The 13,421-nt window shown below is 40.2% G+C and overlaps 1 protein-coding gene across 1 annotated transcript; it reads right to left on the bottom strand.

Annotated features, from left to right (window-relative positions):
* Nucleotides 1–631: 631 nt before the first annotated feature.
* On the bottom strand, nucleotides 632–11,969 carry DENR (density regulated re-initiation and release factor). The gene is made up of 8 exons (XM_001492695.7): nucleotides 11,944–11,969; nucleotides 10,875–10,989; nucleotides 6,993–7,012; nucleotides 5,932–6,016; nucleotides 3,961–4,044; nucleotides 1,969–2,085; nucleotides 1,036–1,175; nucleotides 632–928 (listed from the first exon to the last, which is right to left on the bottom strand). The coding sequence occupies exons 2-8, from the start codon at nucleotides 10,978–10,980 to the stop codon at nucleotides 884–886; spliced, it is 597 nt and encodes a 198-aa protein (XP_001492745.2). The 5' UTR covers nucleotides 10,981–10,989; nucleotides 11,944–11,969; the 3' UTR covers nucleotides 632–883.
* Nucleotides 11,970–13,421: the final 1,452 nt, after the last annotated feature.

Raw genomic sequence — 13,421 nt, 5'->3', positions numbered from 1 at the left:
AATAATGTGTAAAATGGATTTGGGGTCTGCCTCCTACTTAACATTACCAGACATGTTTCCAAGTATTCTTGGAAAATATTTTTAAATATATGCATAATATTCTACCATATGATATACCATCATTTCTTTAACCATTTCCCAATTGTTCATTTATATCATTTGCAAATTTCTGATATGAGTAACATCGTCATGAACACTGTCATCCATAGTTTTAAGCAAGATTGAGTATATCTTTAGGATAATGTCAAACAAGTGGCTTACTGGGTCAAACAGTGCAGATGGCTTTAAGGCTTTTAATATACTTTACCAAATAATCTCCAGAATAACTTGAACAACTACCACCAGTATGTTAATGTGCCCAGAAAGTGGACTTGGTTGGTAACAATGAAGCAAATTCAACCACAAAATCTATTAGATGCTCAAGCATCTCAAAACTATCACACCAAAGAAGCAAGGAGAGTTATTACTGGTGATGAAGCCAAATTCAAATTCTTTAAAAAATTACTCAGCTTGAAATCATGATTTGATTAAATCATGATTATTTAAAAATAATCAACAGAAAAGCTTTCCACAAAAAGTCTACAGTGTTTTTCCAAAAATAAAAAGTTAAAAAGAGAGAGAAAGAGAAAAGTCAGTACCAAATGACCAAAAATTTTTATTTGACTAAATTCTATTTCATGCATAAGCATGACAGTCACCCCTGTTTATTAGACTTTGGCAATAAAAAAAACAAGCAGCCTTGTACAGAACAGTGAAAATGCCAAGGGCGAGGGTAGTCTACAGTTTTACTGTAGCATAAATATATATATTTTTAAAAGGCCTCTCTCCCTTTGGCCATATCAACTCTCAGTTCAGATCATTAAATAGAGACAAATGTTCAAAATCACTTCTTCACTTCTCCAAGATCTTCGATGCTATCATCATCCACCTATAAAACACAAATAATTGCATTTCATGAGCTCTTGTAGCAAATAATACGAAAGCAACTTGCTTTAAAAACTTATTTCTCCAGATACACATGTTCCATATAATTACCTCTGGCCATTTTTCCTGAATGACATCAATTATGTCATCTGTAAAGTCTCCCTGAATGATGATTTCATCCTCTCCTGTTACTGAGGCACCACAGGAGAATTTCTGAGCAAAAAATCTTTGTGCTTCTTTAAGATCAATTTCTGTTATTTAAAAAAAAAAAGCAAGACTAAAATTGGAGTCATATGGCAAAGATATTTTTCCCCATTTTGAAATTTAATCTGCATTTTAAATTCATAAAACAGACTGCATTAATGGGTTTCACATTACTACTTTCAGAACAAACTACCACAGGCAGAGGTCTTAACAATTCAACTTACATTTTCAAGGTCAAATAAAGCTCAGTACATAAAAATAGCATCATCCTTACTGTTCATAACTCATAGAAATTCTTTTGTTTATCCTTTTTCACAAAAGAAAAATTTACAGCAGAGAAACAAACCTAGTATTTATAATGTGGCCCAGTGATTGTTTTTGAATGTGTTGTCACATGAAGGACCTTGGTTTATAATTTCAACTCAGTTTCACTATTGACTCAAGGCCTCCAGGAACTGAGGGGCTCTGAAGCAGGACAATCTGCCACTACCCACCTTCCTTCACCCTCTACTGTCATTCCCAGAGGGGAGAAGCTGTTTTGCAACCTGCTGCCACCAAGCATACAGGGAGAGAGGAGCAGCATACGCAGGCTCAAAGGGAATCCTTTCTAGCCCTCCTCATTCTACATAAGATGTGCCCAAGCAGGAATTCCTGAAAGTAAAAAGTTAAACCAGTTCTGTCTGCAAAAGATTTTTAAATTTCTTCAAAATTTGATTTTGAAGCTATAGTTAGAAATGCAAAATCTCATGCAAAACATACCTGTGAAATTTTCATGATAGATTAAAAAAGAGAGATAGAATATACTTTACACATTTTAAACATACTTAAGCTTCAACTCACCAAATGTTGCAAGGCCACACACTCTTGTTACATATTTCTTCTTTGCTCTGGGAATTTTGGCTATCGTAACCTTTTGTGGTACAGTCTTCTTTTTTTGTTTTATTTGACCCCTTCCACCTTTATTTATTAAGAAAGAGCTCAGCATTAATTGTTTTGTTTTTAACACAGAGAATATTGACTTTATATTTAATTTTCGAAAGGTACTAAATATTAATTTCTTAAGTTTCTTTTCCTAACACAAAATTAATAAACAGATGCATGAGTATTCAGACAATAAATATTTTTAATAGGTGCCAAGCACTGCACAAAGGGATGAGGACATAAAGAGGAACAGGACAGAACATAGTCCCTCCCCTCTAGGACTCTCAGTCTAGTAAAAGGAGACAAAAAAAGTTAAATAGTTATAGCAACCTGATATATACTATAATAGGATCCATGAATGTGGTACTCACAGAGCTTTGCTGAGGAATGGCTTACTCTGCTTCTGGAGGACAGAAAAGTTCTCCTAGAGGAAGTGGCATCTAAGTTCTTGCAGAATAAGGAATTGTCCAGGTGAAGGGAGAAGGGCATAAGAAAGGACATTCCAGGAAAAGGGAACAAGTACAGAGATAGAAAAAGGCATTATATTTGAGAACTACACTTGTCTTGATGAAGGAGGCTTATGGATATGCAGCAGATGAAGTCATAAAAGCAGAAGATTATATACCAGTCATTAAAGGACTAGTACTTCAAGCTCTGTTATTTTATACTGAGGAAGAAGACAAAACACTGAACAACTATGCAGGAGTGAAATAACCAGATTTATGTGTTATCAAGATCACTCTACAGTGTGGAGAGTGTGTCTGTAAAGAGTAAGACTGACAGAGAGGCCACTGAGGAGGCTCCTGCATCAGTTCAGGCAGAAATTAATCCAAATCTAAACAAAGCAGTGGCAACAGTAATGGCCACTAGGCATAGGAGAAAGAGAGTAAGGAGGAGAAATAGCAGAATTTAGAACTGATTCAAAGGAGCAAGAGAGAGAACCTAGGATGGGTCTCAGGTTTCTGGCTCAGATGACGGGATAAACTGTGCTATCATTAACCAAAATAGGGAACACAAAAGGTGCAGATTTGGGACTTAGTAAATTTATTTTGGAAGTGCTGAATTTGAGGTGACTGTGGAACCATGCACATTTCCAGTCTAGAGACACAGGCCAGGACGAGACATTATAGACTTGGGAATTATAAGAGTAGAGTGATGGCAGAAGCATGGATGTGGAAGAATCATCCAGGAAGAACAGGCAGAATGAAGAGGTCAGAGGGCTGAAGACAGAATCCTGGGAAACACCAACTGTGAAGGGACAGAAGGGAGAAGAGAAGTCTGCACAGAAGACTGAGGAGGAGTGACAGGAGAATGAGGAAGAAGAACGTCATAGAAACCAAGCAAGCACAACACTTCAAGAAGAAGAGAGTGTACAATGCTCTTACTATTTAGGAATTACCCAGTCACTGGTGACCCTTATTAGAGGAGTTTTAGTGACATGAAAGTCAGGTTAGGACTGACTGAGGAGAGAAGAGTGAACGACAGAATGGTAAGGGGGATAGTGAGTAGCCTTGTTAAAGAAGTCTGGCTAAGAAGGGAAGGCAAGGGATTAAGGCAAAGAAAGAGACGGGATCTTGGGGGAATTTTTTTTAAAAGCTGCAAAGTCCTGAAACTATTTATAAGCTTATTTTAATACGGTAACAAAGTTTTCAAATCATATACACGTTGCTTTTTACCTGCATATAGATGGCAAATAAAGCTTGTTTTCTTAGGTCTAATTTACTGATAAAGCCCAAATCACACAACATCTAGCCACCCTGGGAACACGATTCTGTATCCCTCTGTATGATATACACATGGCATTACAATAACAGGTAGAGGTTACTGACTTTGGGGAAGCTTTCATTACTTATTTCTTCTAGCAGAGAGAAGGTATGTTTGTGTAGATCAAATAATAGATTTAGGTCTCACCTCTCTTTTGTTTTTTCTTCTCTTCCTCCTCCCCTGCTGTTCCTTGACCCTCGCTAATTCCAGCTTCTTGTTTGGGTGAATTTTCTAAATGTAAAAACGAAATCCAAAAGCATTATCACCACTTAATACTAACATTAAAAAATCACCTTTGAGCAATCTCATACACAAATAAGGCATTTTACCAACAATTGAGCATGACGTTTATAAAGCAAATGATTATACTGTAGATTCCTATCAAGGCTAATTCTGAAGTCATTATGGTAAGTGTATGGAAACAGAAGACAAAACAAAGCCTGATAGGTGAGGATTAGGATCTTTTCAGCCACATGAAAGGAGCATAAAACACTCAGACTCTGCAGAAGTGTTTAGCATCTAAACATACTAATCTTGTTAACAGGAAGTCTGGTCCCAAATATGAAGAGCTTCCCAGCCCCTCCTCAAGTCACATCACGTCCTAGCAGGTCATGTTCAGGGCCAACCATGTACACTGACTGTCACACCAGACATGAGAGTTCTCATCCAACTACTGACAGAGAGCATATGGCTACTACTACCGAAACAGCCTTCTCAAGTTTCAGGGGTTGTGCCTGCCTCATGGAAACAATCTGAAAAATCAAAGCGGCAAATAGTGGGGTAACAGTGGGTATAGAAGGCTTTCCCTTCTTCCTATGACTGCCTTCATTTTTAGCAATCTTGTAAAAGAAGCCATCAATTTTAGCAAATCGAGGAATTCTGATCCTCCAAAGTCTTCCTTACCTCTGGCAACAGCAACTCCCGTCTTCTAGTTGCTCGGGCTAAAGCCCTAGATGCCCCTTTTTCTCACATCCCACGTGCAACATATCATAAAATCCTGTTAGCTCTATCTTCAAAATATATCCAGAATCTGGAGGCCGGCCCCGTGGCCGAGTGGTTAAGTTCGCGCACTCTGCTTCAGCAGCCCAGGGTTTCGCCAGTTCGCCTGGCGCCAGACATGGCACCACTCATCAGGCCATGCTGAGGCACCATCCCACATAGCACAACCAGAGGCACTCACAACTAGAATCTACAACTATGTACTGGGGGGCTTTGGGGAGAAGAATAAAAAAAAAAAAATCCAGAATCTGACCACTTTTCAGCACCTCCACTGCTATCATTCTGGTCCAGGTCATCATCATCTCCTGACTGGATAACTGCAGGAGCCTCCTATCTGGTCTCCCTTCTTGGCTGCCTATGCCCCTCTTCAGCCTATTCTCAACACAGCAGCCAGAGATGCCGTGGAAACAAAAGTCACACCTTATCACTCTTCAGCTCAAACCATCGATAGCTCCTCAGCTCACTCAGGGTAAAAGCCAAGACTTGGCCTCTAAGATGTGGTCCTCCATTACTTCTCTAAGTTCATCTCATACCGCTCTCCCATTCCTTTGATAAGCTCTGGGCGCAGAGGATCTTTTTTTCTTTTTGCTGAGGAAGATTTACCCTGAGCTAAGATCTGTTGCCAATCTTCCTCTTTTTTCTATGTGGGTTGCCACCACAGTATGGCCGCTAACAAGTGGAACTGAACCCAGGCCGCCGAAGTGGAACATGCCATAATTAACCACTAGTCCATGGGGCTGGGCCATCCCCAAAGGATCTTTTGTTTACTGCTTTATCCTCAGTATCCAAAACAGTGTGGAGCATATACTAGGCTCACAAGTAAATGTTAAGTGAATGAGTGAAAATATATTTTCCCCTAAATCATTTACTATTCTTTATGTAAGAACGTCGATACTTTGATCTATCCTGTCTCAGGGAGATAAGACACAGGAAACAGTGTGTGACTTTATACAAGTAATTTTAACCCAAGAACTGAAAACAGTTTTAAAGTTAGTAGATATAGATAAATATAATTCTATAATATCCTACTAAAGGAAGACTTTCCTATCTTTAAAATAATTCCTTATATACATTTGTTTCAGGTATACAAGCTTTGATGAAAGAAAAAGATGTTCATACCTACAGTAAGTTTTGCAAACTCATTTGGAAAATTCTTCTCTAACCATTGTCTACATTTAGCAACATCAGGCATATATTCACAGTACTGGTGGGAGGGAAAAGAACAAATTGAGTCACAACAGAACATTTTCATTCAACCAATACATTTTTAATTAAAAAAAATTTTTTTTTTGAGGAAGATTAGCCCTGAGCTAACATCTGCTGCCAATCCTCTGCTTTTTGCTGAGGAAGGTTGGCCCTGAGCTAACATCTGTGCCCTTCTTCCCTTACTTTATATGTGGGATGCCTACCACAGCATGGCTTGCCAAGCAGTGCCATGCCCGCACCCAGGATTCGAACCGGGGAACCCGGGACCACGAAAGCAGAATGTGTGCACTTAACCTCTGCACCACTGGGCCAGCCCCCAACCAATACATTTTAATTAAAAATCATTCCCTATACTTGTTATATCAAGAAAGATAAAACTAACTACTCTCACCTGACCTCTTATCCACAGAAAATCTGGATTCAACCAGGAAATACCCCATAAGAAATTAGAAATTAAAAAGGATTAGGCCCCTCCTCACTGTAGTAATTTATTTCTTCTCCATCAAACAGAAAGACCATTAGAAGAAGGAGCAAAGAGACAAAAACAAGCATGTCTATTTCTTGTTTTGGACATATAGGTGTTTCATTTTCATGACTTGCCCACAGAACCTGACTTACAAGCTTATTAATAGAAAGTCTTATACATAATTTAATTTGTGCTTTCTCTCCTTTGCTTGGACATTAAATTTTGGCTATAAAGTGACTCATCTTTTATTAGCTGACTATGAGTTCCATGGAAAAATCCAAAATGTATAGCCAAGTGCAAAAGATGTCCACGTGACTCAAAGTTTAAAGAAAACAATCTGTAAGACTATGAAATTATTCTAAACCAAAGTTCTCTATAAAAGGTTGAAACCCTACTATCAAATGATAGAAAACGAAAAATAAGAAAAAGAAGTTCTCAAGCCAGCTCTAAAATGAATGACCTCAAATGCAGAATTTTAAAAAGAGAAAATCATTTTAAAAGGACTTACCTCTGTTGGTAATGAACAGACTGGAGAAATGGAGAGAAAAAGATTTGAAAATTAAAAAATATATATACACACACACAGGGTTCATCAAAACTTTTATCTTAAATTTGAAAACATGCTTCGTTTCTACTTTTTCCTATAACTCTTCTGTACCACTTTTCAAATGTTTTTCTTTTTTTGAGGTGAGGGGAACATGGTTAATAAAGATATTATCTTTATTTTTTTGATCTCAAGAAGAATGTCTTCTTCAGTTGATGCAACATCAAACTATACCAACTTGCACATCTTAAGGTTTTACCATAACCACTTCAATGGATCTGAAACTAAGCTAAAATGAGAACACTTCCCCATACAACAAAGCTTGAATGGAGCTGGTTATTTCTTTTGATAGCTTTACCAAAGAAGCCACTACTTTTTATTCACACTACCACATTTATAAACTTCAGCAGCACTTTTGCCACCATTTCTTTGCAATATACTTTTCCTTTTCTTTTCCTATTATGCTACATAAGATCATGAAACTGTAAAGCTAGAAGGAACACTGGTTCAATCCTGTCACTGTAGAGCCTGCACAGGCTAATGGACTAGAAGAACTCAAAGGGTTTCCCAATTTTAACTATAATTCTAGTACTGGGTCAATTGCTTATTTTGTTTTTATTTTTAAGGCAAAGGAAGGAGTAGTTCAGTGTGCCCAATGTCTTGAGATTATGAGGGAGAGGAGAGGTGGTACACCATTACTAATAATAGCAACTAACATCTATTGACCACCTATTATGTGCTAGGCACTTTGCTATGCTTTATAGCCATTATGTTTAATTGTCATAACCCTATAAGGTAAGAATTACCACAGCTATCTTACAGATGAGAAAAATGAGACTTAGCATAAATAACCCACTTGCATCTGGTTAGAACAGGATTTGAACCCTGGTCTGTTTCTGAAGCTCATGCTCTTAACCACTAAATTAGATTACACAATGTACACAGGCAAGGCAGCTGTGTGCCAGCCAGTCGACAGTGATCGTCCTTCTCACCCCACCATCGCTATGTTATAGATGCCCTACAAAAGGTTAAATAGCTCATCCAATGACAAAGGTGGTATGCGGCAGAAGAAAACTGGAATCTAGTGTCTCTTTATTTCAAGTTTAGAGTCATTTCCACTAAAGCTCTCCCTAATTACCAGAGCTCTATAGTCCTCACAGTTCAAGTTCAAATACTAGTAGGTACAGACACCCACCCACACTTATATACACACAATTATAGGTTAAATACCATTACAGCAAATACCAAAGCTGTAAAACTTTGTACACCATTTCGAATAATATTCAGTTCAGCACGATTCTAATACAATGAGAAAATCTGGACAATTGTTCCAAGTTCACAGTTATTTGCTCTTAAAGTCAATTTCCCTCCACAGATCACTTACTGTTTGTAAACTGTAGCTTTTCAACACAAAGATCTAGCAGCCATCTTCAAACTTCACATCACTAAGAGTGGCACATCCTGACTTTATGTAGCTGCTGACGTGATGCAAGATGAAGAACAATGCATCGTCATCCAAGGAACCTTCTGCTTTGTTCTCAATGTCTGTGTCCCCTCAAAATTCACATGGTGAAAACCTAATACCCAATGTGATGGTATTAGGAGGTGGAGCCCTTGAGACTATCATTTCATTTCTTCTTCTCGAGAGCCATCTGAAGTAGGCTCTACTGTTATCCATTTCATGGATGAGGCAACTGGCCAGGGTCACACAGTGAGTAAGTAAATGGCTGATCAGGATTCAAACTCAGATTGACTTCAGAGTCTGAAGTCTCAGTCCTAAAGACAAGATGTCTCCCTGGAAATGACCCCATCCTACCTACCATTGCTTCTCCCTATACTCCAACCAGCATTCTGCTCTTTCTTTCCCCTCTCCCATGAAGAAACTATATTAAATCTTGCCACCACATTGTTCTTATGAATTCCTTCAATTTTCCTTGCAAATTCTACTTATTACCTAAGGCTTCTCATTTCCTTGGAAATTTCCCACTTCCTTCTGAAAAAAAGATCCCTCTCCTTCCTGAACTCCTAATTCACAGATTCAGTATCATTTAATTTAGCATTTAATATTCCCTAAGTGATTCTCCTACAACTAGATCTTAAACTCCTTGAGGAAAAAGTAACCCTCTCCCCATCCTAGTGCCTGGAATATTAACACAAACCAGGGAAGGAAATCAAAATAATCCTTTCTCAAAAAGGTTAGGGACCTCTGGTCGACACAAATTATCAATGGAGTGAACTGCATATTTAGTTGTTCAAAAGCCACCTTGAGTGACATATGCAATTCAACAGGATGATTTTTATATACCGTATTTCATCAATTCCAAATTTTTTTTTTATTTTTGTAAGGATGCATTTTATAATTACGGCATGTCAACCGAACAATTTTTTCTTTCTTAGTGGAACATAAAATATGGAGTCTTAGATTCGACGAAATAGGGTACAAAAAACAATAGCTCTTAACTACATCTAACAAACTAGGATGAATAAACCATACTAAACTAGTATGCTTTTCTAATAATAATAATAATAGCACTTATTGTACTATGTTGTTGTGTTGGCTGATGTACCAGGTGCTTTACAGGAATCCTCTGATTTAAGATGTAATCATCATCTTCATTTTACAGACTTTAAGAAACAGACCTCTAACCCTTAGTGAAATTAGGTAACCTGCCCAAGGTCACATAGCTGGTAACACTGAAGTCAGGATGCAAACCCTGGACTGTGACTCTAAAGGCAAACAATATAACCTAATAAGACCAATATAACAAAACTCAATCAACTCTACAAAAAGTTCCCCTGCCTACTCTCTTACTGAGGTATTTTATACTAATTTTATTTTACTATCAAAGACATTCAGTAAGTGATAAGTTGATATAATTTTTAACTCAGTGACATCACGTCTCCTTCTATAGCACTTAAACTCCAGATGAAGTCTCTATGACACTCACAGAATGTAAGGTCCACGAGAAAAAGGACCTTTTCTGACTTATTCACTACTCAGTCTCCAGAACCCAAAACACTGCTAGGCACATAGTAAGTGGTCAAAAATTTAATACTTAAAGAAATATTTTAATATTTTAAAATATCTTAAAAATACTTTTTAAAAAAAATTAATATTTACTTGCCCTTTTATTGTCTTGTATCTTCAAATTTTCCTGAAACTTTCCAAGATGCTAATAAATTAGAATATTTCTAATTCACAAATATTTCTGTATTGAAAATGAAGAAAAACACCCAAAGGGAATTGAAAATGAAGGAAAACACCCAAAGGAAAAAAAATCCTGATTCAACCTAAGACACATTTCACTAGTCAAAGCAAGAATACTTTCCCAAGACTGTTCCTCTACCCATCACTTCAGCCTCATCACCTTCCACTCTTGACTGACTCCCTCCCTATTCTACATGCTATCCTAATACAAAGCTGCTTATTTTCCCACAGACATGCCTCAAGCTTTTTCTTGCAAAGCTGTTCACTTAGTCTGGGATGCCCTTCCCCACTTCCTCATCCTGTCCCTATCTTCCCTTAACACTTGAGATCTTCCAAGAAGCCCTCCTCTAATAGCCGGACTAGCAAGTAACAGTCAGCTGAAATAATCTGTTTGCACATCTCTATTTCAAGTGGACTGTAAGCTTCTCCAGGCCAAGCAGCAAGACCCAAGTCACACACAGATGGGGAAAATCTGTTAACTCATGCGTCCTCTTCATCATCTCCCCACCTCCCAATTCAGGCTTTGCCAAATGACAAACACAGATGAAAAAGAGATTACAGGTACCAAATGTGACACTATGATCACAACGCATAAAAATGCAGAGAATAAAAGCCATTTTCTGCCTTTCAACACTTGCCTCCACAGTAAAGGACTCGAAGTGGGTAATCCGCATCTAACTTGGTATTGCTCCTTGGGTCTCCTTTGCAGTCATGCCCACCAGATTCAGAAATGTCAGCAGCCATCTCACAAACCTGTAAGCAAGGAAAATAACACATCTTCTGGGGGAAGGGCGAAAGGGGTAAAGGGGCACATATGTACGGTGATGGATAAAAACTAGACTATTGGTGAACACGATGCATATACAGAAACTGATACATAATAATGTACATCTGAAATTTACACAATGTTATAAGCCAATATGACCTCAACAAAAAAAATTAAAAATTAGTAAATAATACATCTTGACTATTTTGGACCAAGAGCCCAGAGAAACAGTTTTCAGGTGTAGTCTCACCTCCTCCCACTAGAAATCCCCCAATCCCAAATCTGTTTCGATTCTCTGTTGCTAAGTGAAGGCTACAAGCTGCATTAGGATTCACAAAATATGAGCAATTCCGAGCACACCGTTTACCAGGTCCACAGGTCTACAGGGAAGCAGGTGACAGTGAGACTCTCAGCAAATGGACCGCGAAGAATAGGGGGCGGAGGGCACTAGTGAAAGAGGAAGCAATGGGAAAAAGGATGGGGAGGATGACTTCGGTGGAGACGGGGCAAAAGGTCTGGAAGGCATGCAAACTGCAGCAACAGAGAAAGGCCACAAAGCAGCTGGAAAGACAGGCTGGAAAAGCCTACGAAGGTGGTACCCAGAGTGCAGGGTGTGGGGGCAGCTAAATGCCAAGGGGGGGACACAGGAGTCAGGAACAGGGGTGGGAGTGGGAGGGGGCGGGGAGACCAGAGTCTGAGGAGAGAAAATGGGGGCAGAAGAGCCAGGATGGGGCAGAATGTAAGAGTACTGAGGCGACAAGGGCGGCCAGGTGTGAGGGCAGATCTGAGGCAAAGGGGCAATCCCGGGGACCCCGGAGGGGCCCATGTGGGCGGGGGTGTGGAGACGCCCGGCCCGACCCCCTTCCGCCAGGCGGCACCTCAGCTTCCCCTACGTTCTCTACGAGCTTGTCGGAAGCGAGAGAGGCCCGAGGGGTCATTACCCAGGCGGTCGCACAGCCTCCGCCGCCTCCGCTCCCGCCACTACCGCCAGCTGAAGCGACACATGCAACTCCTCTTCCCCGGCTACGGCCGCCCGAGAGCCCGTCTGCCAGCCGCGGTCCCGCGAGACAATAAGTCCTTCTCGCGAGATTCAGGCTGCCGCTGGGCGGCTGTCGCGAGAAGCCCGAAGGCGGGGGCGGAGAGGCATTGGGGAGCATGCGCATTCCGCTCGGGGGCGGAGCCAAGCAGTCGAGAGGCTGACAGCCGGTAGGCGGTGCTCGTTACCCGTGGAAGAGGATGGGTGGGTGGGCAGCGGTTGGCGCGTGGAAGAGGACGCTGATTGGGTAGCGGAGACGGACGCTTGAGTCAGCAATGACTCCCTATTAATGAGCCAGGGAACATTGACCCGGACTCTGGGTTGCAACCTGGAGTCCTGACGAACCTTTAGTCTGGTGGATAAGTCACTCCCCCGCCGGGAGATTACAGCTGGAATGGGCGTTTTGTTTCATTTCAACACCGTTCCCTACATTGGCGGAATTATTTTTGAAAAGAAAATTTCAACGCTATTTAAATTTTTCTCATCGTTTACAGTCTCACCGCCCTAACAACTATTTTCATCAGCTTCTTCGTGTTTACCTATCTATCATTCCGTGTGTTGTAAATTGGAATTAATCTCTCCCATCTCAGGCTTGCTCTCAGGAGGCTGGAGTCTGGTACATGTGACCACGCGGTGTACATTAGCTTTGCTTCCATCTAGTTGTCTCATTTGGGAAAATCCCTTCATGTCCATATTCAGCCTGAGTCCCTACAACACTTGCAGGGCTATGAGGGTTAGGGAAATGATGACAAAAAGTGCTTCGTAGGTGGTGGAGGTTCTTCTTTTCTGCCTTGCTTTATCCTCCACTCACACCTGCCTCATTCCTCTCCTTCCCTGCCAATTCCATTTGCCACCACCACTATCACTCTTAAATTTTCTGCTCACAACTTACTGTGTGTGGGCAGGAAGCCATCTGAAATAATCTTTTCCACTAGAGACTGTTGCCTCCACTCTGACATCTTTCTTAAAGAGTTCCCCCTTCACAGAAGAGCAATTCTACATGACATTAGTGAAAAAAGATCTTGTTCCCAAGCCTGTTTGATTCTAATAATAACAGCCTCCATTTATTGACACCCACCTCCCACTATCTGCCAAGAACCTGCCCATTTGGGGATAAAGTCCAGGTGGATTCATTCCATAAAACTTTCTTGGGTTCCTACTATGCACCAGGCACTGTGCTAGGCCCTGCGGATACAGTGAATAAAAGACAAAGTCCCCACTCTCACTAAACTTAACAGTCTTAGACATATTAGCCGATTTAATCCTCATAGAAACCCTGTGAAGAAGGTATTGTCTCTAGTTTCCAGATGGTAAAATCAAAGCTCAAAGGTGGAAATGAATTAAGTTCACATATGCTTAAGATTACACAGCTAATAGCATATT

This window comes from Equus caballus, chromosome 8, assembly GCF_041296265.1.
Source record: "Equus caballus isolate H_3958 breed thoroughbred chromosome 8, TB-T2T, whole genome shotgun sequence".
Lineage (NCBI taxonomy): Eukaryota > Metazoa > Chordata > Mammalia > Perissodactyla > Equidae > Equus > Equus caballus.
The sequence above is the reverse complement of the archived record's forward strand: the minus strand, read 5'-3'. Positions and strand labels throughout refer to the sequence as shown.

Excerpts from the sequence above, each read along its gene's own strand:
- DENR (XM_001492695.7), bottom strand. The coding sequence starts at position 10,980 with ATGGCTGCTGACATTTCTGAATCTGGTGGGCATGACTGCAAAGGAGAC. Across the intron at positions 2,086-3,960 it reads GAAGAAAAAACAAAAGAGAG|GTGGAAGGGGTCAAATAAAA; the intron begins GTGAGACCTAAA and ends TAATAAATAAAG. Across the intron at positions 929-1,035 it reads TTCAGGAAAAATGGCCAGAG|GTGGATGATGATAGCATCGA; the intron begins GTAATTATATGG and ends TGTGTTTTATAG.